Raw genomic sequence first — 19282 nt, 5'->3', positions numbered from 1 at the left:
AGATCTTAGTTCTAACTTAAGTTTGAAAGCATAACATAATAAAGTATTATAATCTTGAACATTTTTTACTTCAAAAATGAAAAACAAAAAATTACAAGATACATTTTCTTCCAGGAGAGCTTTCTCTTTTCTTTTGGCCCCTTCATAAGCCGCATCACTTCTTATTTTCCTTTCTTCTATCTGGGACCTGAGTTCATGGTCCCTTTGGATAGCAGTCAAGTGATTATCAAGTGCTTCGACACTACAGATGATGACCCAAAAATTAGAAAACAGAAAGTCCAAATCTGACTTAAACAATAAAAAAGAAGAAGGAGATGAGAAATCATTAAAATTCCAGGGAAAAAAAATATCAAAAGCATGAGCACTTCAATGAGGGGAGTAAAAAAAAACAATACATCATTATTAACAAAGGAATTGCAGTCTTACATTTTTCTTCCATCAAGTATGGCTGAATTTCAAGTGCCGACTCATTCTCAGAGTCGTCATCATCACTAAGAGAAAAATCAAGAAAATACAAAGTATTAATAGAAACTAGCGAGATCTCTAACAATCAATGCGATATCACATACCATAGAAATATCATAGAAGTCTGTCATGAATACACAATAGCTGAATAAAGCTTTTGATGACAGAATAGGGATGCAAAACTTGAATTGATAAATGGAATAGTAAAGGAAAACAATCAAGGCCAGTTAAATGCATACCTAACAACCATATACTTCACACTAGTTAAAACAGAACATTTCACAAATGACAAAAATGGAATAGAATATAGAAATAAGCTGAGACAACTGCAGTTATATAAATATATATATATAGAGAGAAAGAGACCTTTTCTGAACTCTGAGGCCTTGAAAGTGAGTATCAAAATCTGAAATTCCAGAGCTTAACTGGTCAGAATCCATTGATGCTTCTGCTGCTTCAGCAACGCCCAAAAGCTTTAAACACTCATTCCAACACTCAGCACCCCTCCATAGAAGCTTAGCTGCAAGACCATAATACCCAACATCATTAACATCTTACATTAACTGTAAATTTTCTAAGAATTTGGCCAACTAGAACTAAATAAGTTAATCACAAATTTAAATGTTGTATTTATCTTTCCTGAAACTTCATAGAAAAAAATAAAAATACTATTCAATGCAAAAATATAAACCTAAACTTCAGTTTTTCCTTAAAACTACTGTATTTGAGACTTAAAACCCATTATCATCTCTATCAAGCCATAAATCCAGATAAACAGAAGAAAAAACCAAAACTGTATTATTTTTCTTCAAACTCATGAGTTATTTTAATATATAATAATTATTATAAAAAATAATCAAAGATGATGCCTAAGAATAAAAAATCGTCATTACCCTTTTTGATAAGTGGGGATGTAATCAAAATAAACCATTTTCTTCACGGCAACAGTACCCTAGTCGCATTGAAGTCCCCGCTGTTACAACACCATCCCCACAGTCCCACCTCCATGCTAACATCTGCAACAACAGAGAAAGAAAGAGAGAGAATGAGATCGTGGGTGAGAGGGAAAGAACTAAATCTGGAGACACAAACAGATGTACATATATCCTTGTATATATATAATACCTATACATGAAATAAATACATCAAAATAGAACAACATCAGTGCAGAAAGAACTAAGAAAACTTAAGAAAAAATAGGACAGAAATGGCAAAATAGACAATGAGAGTCACTAAGGAGGGACAAGTGACTAGCATAACAACCAAATAATAATCGCACCACACTTAATTCATAGTGACTGCTCTTTAAAAGTTCTATGCATCTGCCTTTATATAATATGCAATGTCATAATGGGAATTTATATTTGGAAAGACAACCAAAGAAAAAAAGTTACTTTTTGTAAACAAAAGTAGACCCTACAAACAATCATTCATTTATAAGCACTTTCAAAGCCTAGTAAACTGTAGACATCTAGAACATCCTAAAAATTACTCAGATCATCAAGAATAAAGATCATCCTAAAAATCCTGGTAGCATAAACAAATGGAATTAGAATAAAGATCATCAAGAAAACCAAATATTTATTTGCAGACGTTCAGAATAACATTAAAGCCGATAAAGATGGTCAAGGTAAAGGCAGAATACAAGTACCACAATCAAAACTAAAACACACATCCAAATGATTTCCCCAGAAAAGTTTAAGCCAGTGGGAATTTCAGCTATAAAATTGATTTCTATCAATATTTTCAGTTCTGTTTCAAATAAAAAAAAAGACAAGAAAAGAAAAAAGAGCAGCTCGATTCATACCTTTTCAGGTTTAAGTGAGCCGCAGCTGTTAATTAGTTTCTTATATTCATCTCAGTGTTCTTCTGCTAATTTACATAATGTATTTAACTGTGTTTCAAGTGCAGAATTAGCCTCTGACAACTTTGTCCATGTTTCCTGTGATTTTTCGGGGTTAGACTTCTGCCATTTTTTAACAGCACCTACCATTGATGGTGTAGATGATCCTCCAGTTCCTGGTTCTCCAAGTAACTGTAAAAGCACCAATCACTTAAGGGACAAGACTCACAAGAGCTGCATCTATTTTTAGCAAAAAGCTTTCAAAGGTGCACATCAATGCTATAAACCAAAATCACAGGATCCAAAATGAAACCAAAATCCATTTACAGCAATCAATTAGATAAACATGAGTAACGGTTCCAACTAATAAGACTGATTTAGAGAGTTAAAAAAGTAGTACATCATCATGGGCAAACTGAAAATTAATATTAATAGATTAAATACACCTCAAATAGCAACAAGTGGATAGTATAAAACGCATGCTTACAAGATTCATTAATGGTGGCAAGGATAGCTTTGTCCTCTCATGGTCCCATTTTCCTTTTAAAATTTCGATAACCACTTCTCCCAGGGGAGCACCTTTTATGGCAACCTGCAATATAAGAACTAGAAATTTACATGTGATGTTTGTTATTCTAAAAGGATGAAATTGCATTTTAAATTCTGTATCTTTTCATATAAATGTTTGTTAGAACAAAAAATTTGTAACAATGACATATTCCCTTATGAAATTAACGAGCAGCAACAGGTTTGTTTGTGGAAAGAGGAGACAAGATAAAGACCTGAGTAGAAGAGATTACTTCTGGTGAAAAACGGACATAACGATGGCTACCATAAACTGCAGAGCTAACATCAAATCCACTGCCAACTTTCCCCTGTGCAATGCAATGAGCAGTTTGAGCTATAATATGCACCACATCCAGATCTGCAGTGCCCTTCACGTGAGCAAGATCAACAACTCCCAGGTAATGAAGCAAAGCAGCAACCACCGAAGATGTCATAGCAGCAGATGAACCCAATCCAGTTTTTGCAACTTCTGGCTTGCTATTTTCTCCGCTGGATTCCCCAGAATTGAAAGTAATTGATGCAAAAGGAGGAAGAGCAGCCAATGATTCAGGCAACAAAGGGAGTCCACGTGCTTCAATCTACAACCAACAAGCCTCATTAACATCTTCAATTAGATTCATAAAATAATTTAGAGAAAAAGCACCCTAATAAATTTTAGCAGCATGTTGAAATGTGCTCAAAGGTTATATCCGATGATTTTGTAAATTATGGATTTGACAATATCAAGAAAACATGTTCATTAACCATACCAAGCACTGACAGGAAGAAAACCATGTAATATATAGAACACTGAAAAGGTAATTACGTGATTCCGATATGAATAAAAGTCATTGCTACCTAAAATGGTGATATCAAGACCTTCATGAAAAATCAAGATGAAATATCAGAATCTTGGTGTTCTCATAACCTTCCAGTTGGTATAAAGGTAAGCTATGGGGGGGGTAAGAAAGTAAAAATTACCTTGCAGTAGTAGTTTTTGTAACACTTCCTTCCTGTCCTTGTCAGCTGTAGCATATGCAGCTGCCACAAAGTACTGCACTGCTTGCTCCACAAAAGGGTTCCCCGACTCCCTGAATTTTTAATCATGATATAGTGAGTGAGATCTTCATGATTTAATTAACAATTTAATGCTAGTTGAATGATAATTCTATTAGCGGCACTTAGTAACAAAGCAGAGTGGGGGATGATCATTCAAAGTTGACATCTTTGAACCAGAGCCAGTTTTCTCTGTGATCGTATAACCAGTGAGATGGCAATGAGATATATAGCCATGTCTAGATTTTTTTTTTAAAAAAAAAAATTGATTTAGCAAATAACTTTTCCCATAATAGACAGGAACTCGACTATGCCCCCGAGCAAGAACTTTTCCCATAGCCTCCCTGTGTTATTGAATAAAAGGAGGAGAAAAATGAGAAATACAGTAAAAAAATATAAATTTTTTCTGCAACAAACTTCTGCTAAGAAAACAGAAAATAACTGTACGACAAGAAAACACATTGAGCTGTCATGTGATTCAAACATTCCTAACATTTCAATTGCAGCATAAGACATGTTTCAGTAAAACATGGGTCACGCCATTATGATATGCCAGAGCACTGTATGCGAAAATAAAAATAAAATGTACAAACTATCCTCAGTGAAACTTTGTGTAAAAAGGTGACAGAACTATTGACAAGCCAGCAACTAATTGGGATAGTGTTCCTAAGATGATATGCTAGGAGCCTAGGACTGATATCACAATCTATCACTACAACAACAACAAAACTTTCTATATTTTCTTCTTTTATAAAAAAATAGTTTCTAAGGTCGAGTGACTGAATCTTTGAAAATCAGCTAAAAACAGCATGTAAGCAAAAATTGTGAAAACCAGTAAAATCCAATTGACAGAAAGAAAGAACAATGAATTCATGACCAAAACTCACCAGTCCAACTTTGAATTGACGTCTAAGGAAAAGGTTGATTCAATGGGTGTCATAGCCTCCTCAGTTGTCTGTTTTTTAAGATTTAAAAAAAAAATTAATAATAGAAAGAAAGGAAGATGCTGATTTTCTAATCATGACACATTATTGCAAGCTTACTATCATATTCAAGTTACAATTTCAGTATGAGCATAAAGAGTGAAATCATTATACATCAAAATGAAACTATAATGACAAGAAAAGTTTCAGAATGCTCTTTAAACCAAAAGATAAGATGACTGGGGAGTAAAGTAAAAAAATCCAAACAACTTTAAAACAGAATATTGAATAAGCGAGCTCGAGAGAGAGAAAGATTTAGCATGAGCACAGAGTTTCAAATAGCTATACTTCAAAATGAAATTACAATTAAAAAAAATAAGTTTTAGCCTCTTTGGTATAGTTCTAAAGACTCAGAGAGAGAGAGAAGCAGAAGAAGTAAAATAAACTTTCATATTCACCAGGATTTACGTCCACCTCATATAATAGTTGGATATAATACTATCACTGGCATACATGCAACTTAGAAGGAAATGAATGTAAGGAATAATGATATTTCTGTTAAGACCTTACCTTCTCAGTTAAATCTAGTGCCCCACTTATAATTGTTGTCTCGTCATGTGTAAGCTCACCACCCTTGCCGGCCTATTATGACAAGATAAGGAAATCAGAACTAATGCCAAGATATATCTGTGGTAGATGATAGCAATAATTCGTATTTTCAACTTGTAAAGCTATTCCTTAAGTTAAAGAGCATATTAATTATCCTCAACAGCTTTACTTTACCTCTTGGCTGTGATGGAGACAAGGACTTTTAACTGAGCTCGCCTAAATAAAGCTTCATTATGTCCTAATACCCAATCCAAAATCTGCATTGTGTATATCTCAAGTCAAAAAATAGATATAAATCCCTTATAATCTGATATCATTAAGAATCCATCATTTTGCAACCAGATTCCACAGTTTTGCTTTACATTTATAATTTATTTTTAATCACTGAAAAAATACTTAAATTTAATGACTAAAACACCAGTTTAAAATAGTATAGATTAGAGGGTTGATAAATGCAAATTCCAAGTTCACATTTAAATGTTTAAACATCAACTTTCCATTGGAGATTGTACCTTTCCAATTGGGTATGAAATTGGGTAGCAAATTATCATCAAAATCCGAACAAGCCAAACAAAGTTGGAACCTACTGCAAGTCCATATCTAGTGCATATAGCTTGTGGGATAACCTAATTTAGAAAAATGAATATCAAGTTTCCATCATAATAAGCCAACAAAAATATTAACACTTTACTGTTAAACCAAGCATGAAAGTTAATGGAACAAAAATAAAATACCTCTCCAAAAAATAGAACAAAAGTCACAGAGAGAATTATAGGCCACATATTGATTGAACATTTTATCCAAGTAAATTGGAAGGGCCTGCAAATTTGTGAATCATTGTATCAAAACATCAATCTGGATTGTGAATACTCGATAAATATATAATCTATGCATAAAATCACATCAAATTCCAAATGCCAATCGAAAAAATTATTCCAACACAAGCATATATATATATTGATAATATTCAAAATGGTTTTTTGATATTAAATTGAAATCTGAAAAAAAAAACAAATTATACCTCACAGAGACAAACGGAGGTCTCCAGTTCTTGCTCAAAGCCAGCGGGAGAGATAAACAGAGAGGGGGGGACGAGAGACTCAACGACTACAGCACGGGCGTGGTCGTGGTCGTGGTGTGCTTCAGTTGCGTGAGTACCGGCGTGAGGGAGGCTTCAGCAGGGGTGTGGTTGTGGTGTGGTTCAACGACGCGAGGGCTAGAAAGCCGAGAGAATGTGAGAGAGCAAATGAGAGAAAGAGCAAGGGAGAGCGAATGAGAGAAAGACTGAATGCACTGAGAGATTAGGGATTAGGGATTAGGGATTTGAGAATGAATGCACTGAGACTGAATGTAATGAGAGAAAGACTGGTAGAGATTACTCCACGCTGGTAGAGATTAGGGATTTGAGAGAGGGAGAGGCACTGGTAGAGATTAGGGATTTGAGAGAGGGAGAGGCACGCTGTTCTCCTTTGTCAATTTGCTGTTCTCTTTTGTCAATTTCAGGCGGCAAAAAGTGTTTCATTTGCCGCCTAAAATATGCTATTCTTTAATGTAATCCCCACTATTCATCAGTTATGTGTTTTTTAATCCCATTAATAATAGCACTTTTAAAAATATGCTATTCTTTAATGTAATATATACTCAATATTGTTGTAGTGACCAACTGTAATGACACAACTATTCTAGGACCTTGGACCATTAGATCTACTATACATAACTACTATTTTGGGAAAGATACATAAGAAATAATATAACTAACGTTATTAAATCTTTAAATATTGTATCAAATACATAATAATAGAAAATATGGCATAGGTACCCATTGTTTAAAACATAAAACATAATTTTAAACTAAAGAAAATTATTTACAAAACTAAATGCGGAAAAAACATGATTTAAAAGACTAAAAATAAATAACTTCATCCTCGATCGACATGCAGTCCACACATTCCATCCATCCTCAACACACAAGCCAAGCTACCAAGAATCCTTCCGCCTTCCATATTCATTTTCCTGCATCACACTAAAAATAAAGGAATGAGTCTAATGCCAGCAAGGAAAACCTACTAAAAACATACATCATATATCATAAGCATAAAACTTCATCATAAACATAAACTATAAAACATATACCATATATCATAAGCATACACTATAAAACATATACCATATAGGAATACAATATTAATGGCCATTAACTCATTAACATGGCATGCGATAAACCATCTAGGTCCCCTGTCTAATATCTGAGGTAGGTTAGATCACATGGTAGTATATAATAACCCATCTAGGTCCCTTGTCTAATATCTGAGGTAGGGTAAACCATAACTCTAAACCATGAAAATGATAAACTAATCTTGGGGCTTGCTATCTAAGGAACTCATATGCCCAAGCGACTAAAAACATAATCTTGGGGCTTGTTATCTAAACAAGTCATATGCCCAAGGACTACAAAACATATTATACATATACATATTATAGCATAAACATATCATAACATAAACATAATAAATCATACAAACATACAAGATCTATCCTATTTTCCTTACAAAAAACCGGGATATGAGAATAAGATCGGGACTTTGGAACACTCCAATAAGAATCTTATGTTCAAGATCTTAGATGCCTAACCAAGAATAGAGAATACGAGTTAGGATTTGAGTAGAAAAAACTATAAGAACAATACAGAAAAGGAACTAAGAATAGGAATACCTTTGAAATTGCTATGACCGAACTACACCTCGAAACCGAAATACACTCTATGAACCTTACTTCCCAAGTGTCTAATAAGCTTAGAATGACAAAGCTTATAACCCCAACCCAAGTGTTTATCACTCTATAGTCTCACTAGCACCTAGAAGGCTCTGATCAAGGCTTGAAGAATGAATGAAAAGGCTTGGTGCTAGGTCCTATTTATAGAGTTCTAGGAATAAAAATCTTTTTTTTTTTTTGGCAATAATAAAAATCTTCTTTTTGGTTGAATAAAAATAATGAATTTAATTGAAAATATTTGAATATCCTTCAGCCAAAGGCTTAGGACTTTTTCAACAAAGCTTGATTTTAAAAAAAAAAAAAAAAAAATCAAATAGAATCCTAACTTCTAACTCCCTAAATCTCGTAACTCTAAACTAACCTACAGTAAAATCAACATATCTGGAGTTACAGGACTCTGATTTATACTCTCTTTATACCGTTAGAAAGCTAATTAAATTATCTACAACTTTATAGAAATACTATTTTTCGAAATTCATAACATAACTAGGTCAAAAATAGGTCAGACGTTACAATACCCTAAAGTTACGAAAAATCTATTTAATTATCTAACCTAATCCACAAATAAATAAAATTATGAAAAATGTCATGCTCCTAACATATTCTGGTGAAGACTAAGTCTTATATTTCCCTTATTTTATCATTGAAATAATAATTCCTTAATAACCATGCATATGACAAGTGTCATAATCCTATTGACTCTATATAAACCTTAGGAATAACTATGCTCATGACAAGTGTCATATTCTTATTGGCTCTATCTAAACCTTATGTTATAATAATTATCATATTAATAACCAGCAATATTAATCAAACCTTATGTTATAATTAATATTCTTAAACTATAGATTAAACTTATAAAATCCATGCATATGACACGTGTCATAATCCTATTGGCTCTATCTAAACCTTAGGAATAACTAGCTAAGTAAAGTTCTTGGACTCTGCACTTGTATAGATCGTGTTTTGGTTTGCTAATAATAAGAACTATATACTACCTCACGATCTACTTTAAATTTAATACTACAATGCACTAATTTTTGTGATACGAGTTGGTAGTAGTTAAAATACTGAAACTTCTCCTTTAATTAATTGTAGTCAATTGGCTCAATTACCAATAAGGAAACAGGGGAATAAATACACAAAACGGTTACAATGCAAGGGTCCTGATTGGAGGAATAGGACAACTCATAATTGATGGTACAACATTCCTGATTTTGTGTACGAGAGGAATCTTCAAGGACGATTCACCAGCTGGAATAACGTTCATGAGGTACAGCCTTCACTCGTGCGCCTCCTCAGCCTGTGCAGCCTCAATCGATCGTGGAGCAATTTCAGATTGCTCTGATTGCTCTGTTTCAATATGCCCCCTCAAGTTGTGCTGTGGTGAAGGGACTACAGCCAACTTGCTCTGTAGATAATGGAAGCTTGCAATTGATAGAGATTTGGTGAGTATGTCTGCTGTTTGCTCACTCGATGGAACATACCTGACTTCAACCTCTTTGTTTGATACTTTCTCTCTAATGAAATGGACATCTATTTCGATATGCTTAGTTCTTGAGTGAAAAACAGGGTTGGAAGCCAATTGTCTAGCTCCTGAATTGTCACACCAAATGATGGCTGGTGTGGTATGGCTGTTCCAATTTCTTTGAGTAGAGATTGCAGCCATATGATTTCGGTGTAGGCTTGGGCAAGTGCTCTATATTCAACTTCGGTGCTTGAGCAAGCTACTGGTTTTTGTTTTCGAGAACTCCAATTTATGAGATTGCCGCTGAGATAGACACAATATCCAGATGTTGATTTATGATCATCTAGTGAGTTGGCCCAATCCGAGTCACAGAAACTTTCAATTGAGAGATTTTGAGCTGGGGTGAATTTAATTCCTTCTCCAACTGTCCCTGCTAGATACCGTAAGATTTTCTTACATGCTTGCCAATGATTCTGAGTAGGTGCTTGTAGAAATTGGTTGAGTTTCTTGACTGTGAAGGCAATGTCAGGTCTACTGAGGGTGAGATATTGGAGGGCACCTATTATGCTTCGGTAAAGTGTGATGTGCTCAAATGGTTTACTGTCTTGGAGGTGTAAGGAATTGCTTTGATTGATTGGAGTGGGGCATGGTTTGGCATGAAGCATATTGGTGTGTTTAAGAAGATCAATGGTGTACTTGGTTTGTGACAGATAAATACCATTAGCCCTCCGTGTTGTCTCAAACCCAAGGAAGTAATGAACTGAGACTAGAGTTTTGAGAGCAAAAGTGGTACTAAGTTGAGAAATGATGGAGGTGACCTGTTGAGATTTATTCCCAATGAGGAGGATGTCGTCAACATAAACAAGGACAAACACGAGGGCATCACCTTGATTGAAGAAGAACAAGGATGTATCCAAGACAGAAATCCAAGTTGGAGAAGAGTTGTGCGAAGGCGATCGAACCAAGCACGGGGAGCTTGTTTAAGCCCGTAGAGAGCACGATTGAGCTTGCATATGTGATTAGGATAGTCAGGATTGACATACCCAACTGGTTGATACATGTAGACTTCTTCATCAATAGTGCCATTGAGGAAAGCATTATTGATATCAATTTGTTGTATAACCCAATTGTAAGTGACAGCCAAAGTAAGAACAACACGAATGGAGGATGGTTTTACCACGGGACTAAATGTTTCAAAGAAGTCAATACCTAGCTGTTGTTGAAATCATTTGGCATTGAGGCGTGCTTTATAACGCCGAATGGTTCCATTAGAATTGGATTTCAGCCGAAAAATCCATTTATTTTCAACAATGTTCAGCTGATTGTGGAATGACACTAGCACCCATGTTTTATTTTTCAACAAGGCAAAGTACTCTTCATCCATAGAATTTTTCCAAACCGGTATAGCAAGAGCTTCAGTGACTGTTTCAGGTGTGGTGGTGAGGAGAGAAGATGTGGTGCTGGTGAAAAGAGAGGCTAGATAAGTCTTGGGTTTAAAAATGCCATCTTTGGAGTGAGTGATCATAGGATGAGTAGGAATTTGAGATGGAACAAGTATGGATGATGGAGGAGTATCACTATCAAATGGGAGATCAATGCCAAGAGGTATGGATGGATAAGAGGTAACTGACTTTGGGGAGCTATGCTGAATGTTGGAAGTTTGAGGTGATTGAGATGAATCACGTGGAGATGGAGATGTATCAGGGACAACTGAACTGGTGGTGTCTTCAGCTGGTGCAGTGTTTACACAGTCATCTTCTTGCTGGTATGGGTAAAAGGAGGGTAACCATTGGCTGCATTGAATATGCTGAGAGGGAGAAAATTGGCTTTTAGATTGAGGAATGTTGAAACCAGCTGAGAAAGGGAAGTCATGCTCATTGAAGGTGACACTTTGAGCAATATAAATGCGACCAGTGGGGTGTAGACATTTGTAGCCTTTATGGTGAAGACTATATCCTAGGAATACACATTTAGCATACCTGAAATCAAATTTGTGTCTATTGTAGGCCCTGAGATGAGGAAAACATGCGCATCCAAAGACTTTGAGAAAGTGAAGGTTGGGTTTGACTCAGAAGAGAACTTCTGTTGGAGATTTGTGAGCTAAGGTGGGAGTGGAGAGATGATTAATTAGAAATGTTGATGTATTGAAGGATTCCCACCAAAAGTGCAGTGGTAAGGAGGCTTGAGATAGGAGTGTGAGACCCATCTCTACAATATGGCGATGTTTCCTTTCTGATTTTCCAATTTGGGGGTGAGTGTGCGGGCAAGGATGTTGAAAATGGACACCTATAGACTCAAGAAATGGTGCAAGACTTCTATATTCACCACCCCAGTCGGATTGGAGTGTTTTAATTTTTGTGTCAAACTTTCTTTCAACAAACTTTTGAAACCCAATAAAGATATCCTTGACTTTAGATTTTAACTTTAGTGGAAAAATCCAAGTGAAATTACTAAAATCATCAATGAAATGGACATAGTATCTAAATCCATCATTGGAGAGAATTGGGGCTGGTCCCTAAACATACGAGTGTATTAACTCTAAAGGCTTGTTTATGCTGGTTTGGGAAATTGCATAGTGTTTATGCTTTGATTTGCCTATATGACAAGCATCACAGAAAGGAATATCAGATTTAAAGGCAATCTTCTCATTAGTTAACATGATTTTCATTACATTTGCATTAGGGTGACCAAGACGCTGATGCCACACACTAACATCAGGTTTTAATTCAGCAAGTAAAGACTCTCCACCATGGACAGTGGTGGATTTGACAGACTTGATAGACTTGGAAACAACAGAAAAACTGGAAGGCAGGCATAGATTAGGTGAACTGGATGACTTGGATGAAGCATGTGAGGAAAATAACTGTGTAATCTGCAACTGATATAAACCATTGTTAAGTGTTCCCCGAAGCAGCTCCTTCCCCGTGGTTATCCTTCACAAAACAACAGTTAGCATAAAACTCAACAAAGACATGATTATCTCTTGTTAGTTGAGAAATAGAGAGAATTTTTTTGGTGATTTGAGGAACACACAGAATATGTTTAAGATGCAAGGAATTTGAGGAATGTGGTAAAATGATTTTGCTATTACCAGTTTGGGTGATGGAGAAAGATTGACCATTTCCAATAATAAGATGAGTTATACCTTTTTGCTCCGATTTGTGCTGCAAGTTTGATGCATCTGCTGTGATGTGATTTGTAGCTCCGCTATCTATATACCAAGTATTGTCATCAAGGTGATCAGTTGAGGAAAGGAAGGCTTGTTGATGATTACTTGATGCATTGTGGTTATTGAAAAAGAGGCCAGGCTTGTGTTGCTGGTTTGGAGATGCAGAGTTGGAACCAACAGGAGCTTGAAAAGAGATATCAAACCGGTGGTAGCATTTAGAGGCAACATGGCCAGGACGAGTACAAATTTGACATACACCACGATTTCCGCGACCCCCTCGGCCACGACCATGGCCTCGATGGGAGAAACCACGGCCAGGGAAAGATTGAGATGAGGAGCCAGTGAAGTTTGGAGGCCTTCTTGATTGAGAAGCAAAGTTGGCACTTGGGAGAGTCTGCTCGGTAGGAGTGTTAAGTTGATCCAGGCGCATTTCTTGACTTTGAAGCATATACTGAACTTCTTGGAAGGTAAGTTGGTCATGGCGAGAGGTAAGGTTAATGACAACGACTTCATAGTCATGACCGAGGCCACCAAGAATGTAGAGAATGAGGTCTTCATCAGAGATCAGTTGGCCAACGGCAGATAGATTGTCAGCCAGATTTCACATTTTGAGCATGTAGTCGTGAATCGAGAGGTCGACTTTTTTCTGTGATTGAAGTTGAAAACGTAGTTGGAGTGTCCTTGCTTTGGAGCTGGTGACAAATAGAAGTTCAAGAGTGTTCCATAGTTCCATAGAGGTTTGGCACCGGACTATGTGACCAAACATGGATTCAGATATGGAGTTCATGAGCCAACTTAGGATAGCCTGGTCATGGCGTATCCAGAGAGTGTAGCCGATGTTAACTTGGCAAGATTCGACGGGGACAGTGCCTCTGATTGTGTTGTCAACAAACTGTGGTGGACACGGTTTAGTGCTGAGAATGTACCCATCGAGTTCTTGAGCCCGAAGAGCAGGTACAACTTGAGATTTCCAGAATGAATAATTGGTTCAGTCAAGTTTAAGTGTTAAGGGAACCAAATGAGAAGAAGGAAAGAAGCCTGGGGCTTGACTGAGGGTTGATGACTCGAGAGAGTAAGCTGCATTTGGTGTAGGAATAGGAAGGGAAATATGAGGTGAAGGAGTGTCGACTCCCGGAAGGGTGGAAGCGCTGTGGTTGGCAAAGCAACACTCTGATTTGTTGCAGACGAGTGTGTATCAGAATCTTGTGGGGTAGCCATGGACGCAAGTTAAAATACTGAAACTTCTCCTTTAATTAATTGTAGTCAATTGACTCAATTACAAATAAGGAAACAGGGGAATAAATACACAAAACGGTTACAATGCAAGGGTCCTGATTGGAGGAATAGGACAACTTATAATTGATGGTACAACATTCCTGATTTTGTGTACGAGAGGAATCTTCAAGGACGATTCCCCAGCTGGAATAACGGTCATGAGGTACAGCCTTCACTCGTGCGCCTCCTCAGTCTGTGCAGCCTCAATCGATCGTGGAGGAATTTCGGATTACTCTGATTGCTCTGTTTCAATAGTAGTTCATTTTTATTTTTAAATAAATAAAATAAAAAGCATAGACACCACACAACACAATAATACCAGTACATACCATATTTGATGACCAATAAATTTTATTCTTGAAACGTACGTTAATGATGTTTTAATCAACTTAGAAGAGTAATCACTGTTGACCAAGACAAAGACTTACCCAAGTCTTCTGGTCAACCAGAATAGGACCATCACATGCATATTATTTGACAAACAAGAAAGCATATATATAATATAAATATTGGGAAATTCTATGAATCTTAAAAAAAAGTCACACCGTGAGTTTTTATGTGTTTCTAACCCTTGAATATTTTTTGGCGCGATTTGTTTTATAATCGTGTATTTTGTAATTATTTAGAGCTTCCTACAAATTTTCAGAAAATTCTGAATAACTTACAGTGCCGAAAATTAGGTTCAAACATGTTGTTTTTCAAGAGCATAAACAAACTAGTCACACATGCAACAACCTAATTTAAACCTAGTTTTCAGCACTTTAAATTATTCTGAATTTTCTGAAAATTTGCAGGATGCTCTATCTAACTACAAAATACATGGTCATTAAAAAAAATCATGCCGAAAACTATTTACTAGTCGAAAATACACAAGAACTCTATTAATAGTGCTCTTTTTAAGCCCTTGTAATAGAATCTCCCATATAAATATATTATGAAATCACTTTCTATAAAAATACATGATTATTGTTTATAATTTATTTTTTTGTGATTACATGAATATACGTGTTTGATTCATTGGGAATTTATGTTGCCCAACAAAATGTCTATATTTGATGCCAATGAACAAAAAATTTTATAAAACAAAAATATAGACGTGAAAGTTTAGCATTGAATTTAGAACGTGATGACATAAATAACTTAAAAATAGTATTTACGATTATGTGCCTAAGTATTTTAGTAATTTTTTTTTTTTCAGATTCAGTATTTTAAGTTTTTTTTTTTAAAAAAAGAAAATGTTAAAGTATTTTTGTAAACTTCCCAGTATTATTTACTACAAAACAATATTAAGACAGATATAATTTTTGGTTTAAATTATAATTTCATTTTTTTTTTCAACAAAATGTTTGTATACATATATATGTTAAAAATATTTATATATTTATTAATTACTAAAGTTTAAATGCCTATTAAAAAATACTCATATTTGTATTCCACAAATCTTTAAACAAATTAATATAGCTTAAATTTTATACTTCCCTATTATTTAAATTAGGATTATAAATACCTAATAAATTCATATTAGAATTTTATAATTATCATTTTATTTTCAATTTAATTAAATTAGGATTATAAATACCTAACAATTACCATCCACATACTCACAAATAGGAGCTTTAGCAATAATTGTTGTCCTTTTTGTTGGGCAAATATAATCTTAAAAAATATTCCCTTTGTAACCACTAAGCTTTTGCCAGGTTATTGAGCAATTGAGCTAAACAAAACAAAATACTACATTTATATTATTCTGTTAAAGTAAATATAAAGATTTAATTCTTTGTAAATTATACCTATAACGTCTAATAATACAATCAAAATTTTGCGAAGACTTGCATTTAGAGTAAACTTTTGAAATAATCATAATGAGTTATTAATGTCTTGTTTATATGTATGACTTATTCAAACTATATTATAATAGGGGAAGAGAAAGAAATGTGACAATGACACTCAACTATTTTTGTTTTTTATGGTAAGTGAGTCAATTGTATTGCAAAGAACAAAAAATTTACAGCAGCTAAATCAATCAACAAAATAATTTAAACAAGCAGGATTACACATGCCAAAATCTAGTCAGGTACGTGTAGCATACTTTGCACAAATCTTTTTTTTTTATGGGATATTTGTGACGGAGAAATAATCTCCTAATAAAAACAAGAATATTTGAAGATATTATTGATGGATGAAATTTTTTTATTTTTAGAAGATTCGAATCCGACAGATACGAATTTGGTGAGAACAGCTAATGTGTTGGATCACATTTCTCAAAATAGAAATAATAATTAATTACTTCAAAGATTTAATTTCCTGAAGTTTATTACCTAAAAGACAAATATTTCAGAAATGATTTTGAGTAAGCACATAATAGTTTCTGAAGATACAACTTCTCTTTATATACATATTGTGATAAAATCAAACTAAATAAAGAATTATATGAAAACCTTACAAACTAATTCAAACCATTTAATATTCCGAAAATCAATAATATTAAAATTATCTTTTAAATAAAAAGATATTTTTTTATAAAATTTCCAATTTTAGAATTTATATTATTTAATTTCCAAAATTATTATTTCCATTTAAATTATTATTCTTTTTTTTTTTATCAAATCTCTTATATTATTTTTTATTAATAAAAAAATAACTTGAGAAATTTATTAAAAAATATTTTATATTTTATTTAGTCTTGTATTGTACCAAAAAAAGTATAGTACTAATACAATATAATTCATTCTAATTCAAACCAATCCTAATTAATAATCCTATCCAGTTCAATCCAATTTCACATAACAAACGAGCTTGAAAAGAGTTGAATAACTATGTAAGAGAGGTTCTTTATTGAACATTGATTTATATATAAAGGATAAAAAAAAAGAGAAAATCTAATTCTAAACTAATAAGCAAGTCATATTTAAATTAATAAGTATCTAAACATAAATATTAAAAGATAATTATAAAATATATTTTTCTGAATATCTTTATCAATAATTGTGAAAGAAAATAAAATAATAAATATATAAAAAAATGGAAAATGAAGTCAAAGTCTTTCAAGTAAAACAAAAATTTGATCAATGCTAGGTTCTCTCATTCTAAAAACAAGCCTTTTTTTTTCCTTTTTAATCAATGCTACCTTTATTTTTTTTGAGAAATTATAGTAAATGACCCAAAACAATGACATCAAGAAGCTAATATACTCATTTTAAAAATTGTACAAAAATGACCATTTTATGTTGTTGATTACCTAAATTGTCATATTCTATAATTTATTTATTTATTTAGGAGCGTGTGACTTTAATATAGTTATATATGTATATTAGTTTTGTTTAATTATTTTTTATTTTAAAGTTATAATAAATTTTTAAGTTTTTTATGAGTTGTTGGTATATTATTTTCCAACTAGTGTATATTTTTTATGGTATGATATATCATTTATTTATAATATTTAGTTTCTATCTTATTATACATAATGGTAGTATATAATTTTGTTACATAGTATATACATTTTTTAGTAATAATTTTGTAAGTTTTGTTGCTATATTATTTTTCAACTCAATATATGTATTTTGTAGTATGATATATCATTCAATAACTCATAAAAAATAAAAAAAAAATCAAAATAATATTAAAATAGAAACTAATTAAATAAAAATAATATACATATATTATAATATTAAAATATTTATAATAAAATAGTAATTTGCTAAATAACATATTTGATAATACCTAATATCAAAAAAAAAAAAATAAGTTTACACTGTTTTACAACAAAATATATAAAATAAGAACATTTACTTACTATCATTATGTCATTTTGGACCAAGCCCATTTTTTTCACTTGGGCCCATGGCCTTATTTGGTCCAAATCCACAAAGCTGGGGCGGATCCAACATATACAACGGGCGGTTATACGGTAAAGAGTGAATATCATCTGGCTGCTCTCGTGATACTGACCAGGCTTCTTCATGCTCTTTATCTCATCAAGCTTGGTGGACGAAGTTCTGGTCTATCTTTGCCTTCTAAAGTACGTCAAAATATTTTCACGGAGAGTTATTAATAATGCTCTCCCTGTTGCGGTCAATTTACACAGACGCAAAATAGATTCATTTACCATATGTTGTCTGTGTAATAATGAGTGGGAATCTGTGGGGCACTCTTTATTTGGATGTTCACGAGCCAAAATGGTCTGGAAACTCTCACGTTTCTTTATGGATTATAGGCATGCTGAACGAATTTCCAGTGTCAAATTCATACCATCACTATCTCACACACTCTCGGAGCAGGTTTTTACCATTATGTGGAGTATTTGGTCAGCCCAAAATACACAGTATCACGAAGGCAAGCACAGACATCCTCAGGACCTATTGAACTCTGCACTTAGTTATCTACACAAGTTTCAGCAATATCGCAAATGCTCTAATCCTTCCCTTCAGGTGGTTCAATCTTCTAATACCACTGATAAATGACGCCCTCCACCACTGAATTGTTATAAATTAAATGTGGATGCCGCATGTTGTTTTCTTTTACAAACAATTGGTATAGGGGCTATTATTCGCAAATTTAGAGGGTGCACCAATGGCTAATCTTGCTATGCCTATGACTGGACGTTTTACTTCAAAAGAGATGGAGGCTTTGACTTTTTTTCATGGTGCTACATGGGCTTTGGATATTGGACTGCCAATTTCTATTATAGAATCTGATGCATTACTGGTTGTGGATGGTTTGGTGAAGCATAGTTTTCATAATTCTATTTTTTCTGATATTTTATTAGATATAGATCAATTTCCCTCCATTTTCCCCGATGTAAAAGTCTCTCATATTAAGAGAATTGCTATAAAGTCTCTCCTTTGGGGCTGGATAGTAAAGTTTAAGTTAAATTACAGTAAAGGTTAGAGTTTTAGCCCAAACAATATCTGAAAATTGATAGGCAAGTAATCTTAATTTGAATACCAATTTCTAGTAAAGGTTTGAGTTTTAGCTCAAAAAATACCTTTGGGAAATTGACGTGCAAGGTTTTTAATGTGAACACCAATTATCAAGGTTAACAACCAAGTGAATCCATTGTCAAAAAATTAGACAGTTAACATTGACTACGAATCGATTCTCTTCATTTACTGCCATCAAAATCAACACTATCTTTTCTATGTTTCAGCAGTAGCGGA

General features: G+C 33.8%; 1 protein-coding gene, 1 long non-coding RNA gene and 1 pseudogene across 2 annotated transcripts; all 3 read right to left on the bottom strand.

Moving 5' to 3' along the window:
* Nucleotides 1-682: 682 nt before the first annotated feature.
* Nucleotides 683-3953, bottom strand: LOC133784608 (phosphomevalonate kinase, peroxisomal-like; annotated as a pseudogene).
* Nucleotides 3954-5627: 1674 nt separating this feature from the next.
* Nucleotides 5628-6217, bottom strand: LOC133783748 (uncharacterized). The gene is made up of 3 exons (XR_009870940.1): nt 6177-6217; nt 5955-6068; nt 5628-5699 (listed from the first exon to the last, which is right to left on the bottom strand). It is a non-coding gene; the product is annotated as an uncharacterized LOC133783748 (long non-coding RNA).
* A 3279-nt stretch (nt 6218-9496) lies between these two features.
* On the bottom strand, nt 9497-10768 carry LOC133784607 (uncharacterized mitochondrial protein AtMg00810-like). The gene is made up of 3 exons (XM_062223900.1): nt 10726-10768; nt 9785-10568; nt 9497-9734 (listed from the first exon to the last, which is right to left on the bottom strand). The coding sequence occupies exons 1-3, from the start codon at nt 10766-10768 to the stop codon at nt 9497-9499; spliced, it is 1065 nt and encodes a 354-aa protein (XP_062079884.1).
* Between the last annotated feature and the right edge of the window lie 8514 nt (nt 10769-19282).

This window comes from Humulus lupulus, chromosome 6 (genome assembly GCF_963169125.1).
Source record: "Humulus lupulus chromosome 6, drHumLupu1.1, whole genome shotgun sequence".
Lineage (NCBI taxonomy): Eukaryota > Viridiplantae > Streptophyta > Magnoliopsida > Rosales > Cannabaceae > Humulus > Humulus lupulus.
The sequence above is the reverse complement of the archived record's forward strand: the minus strand, read 5'-3'. Positions and strand labels throughout refer to the sequence as shown.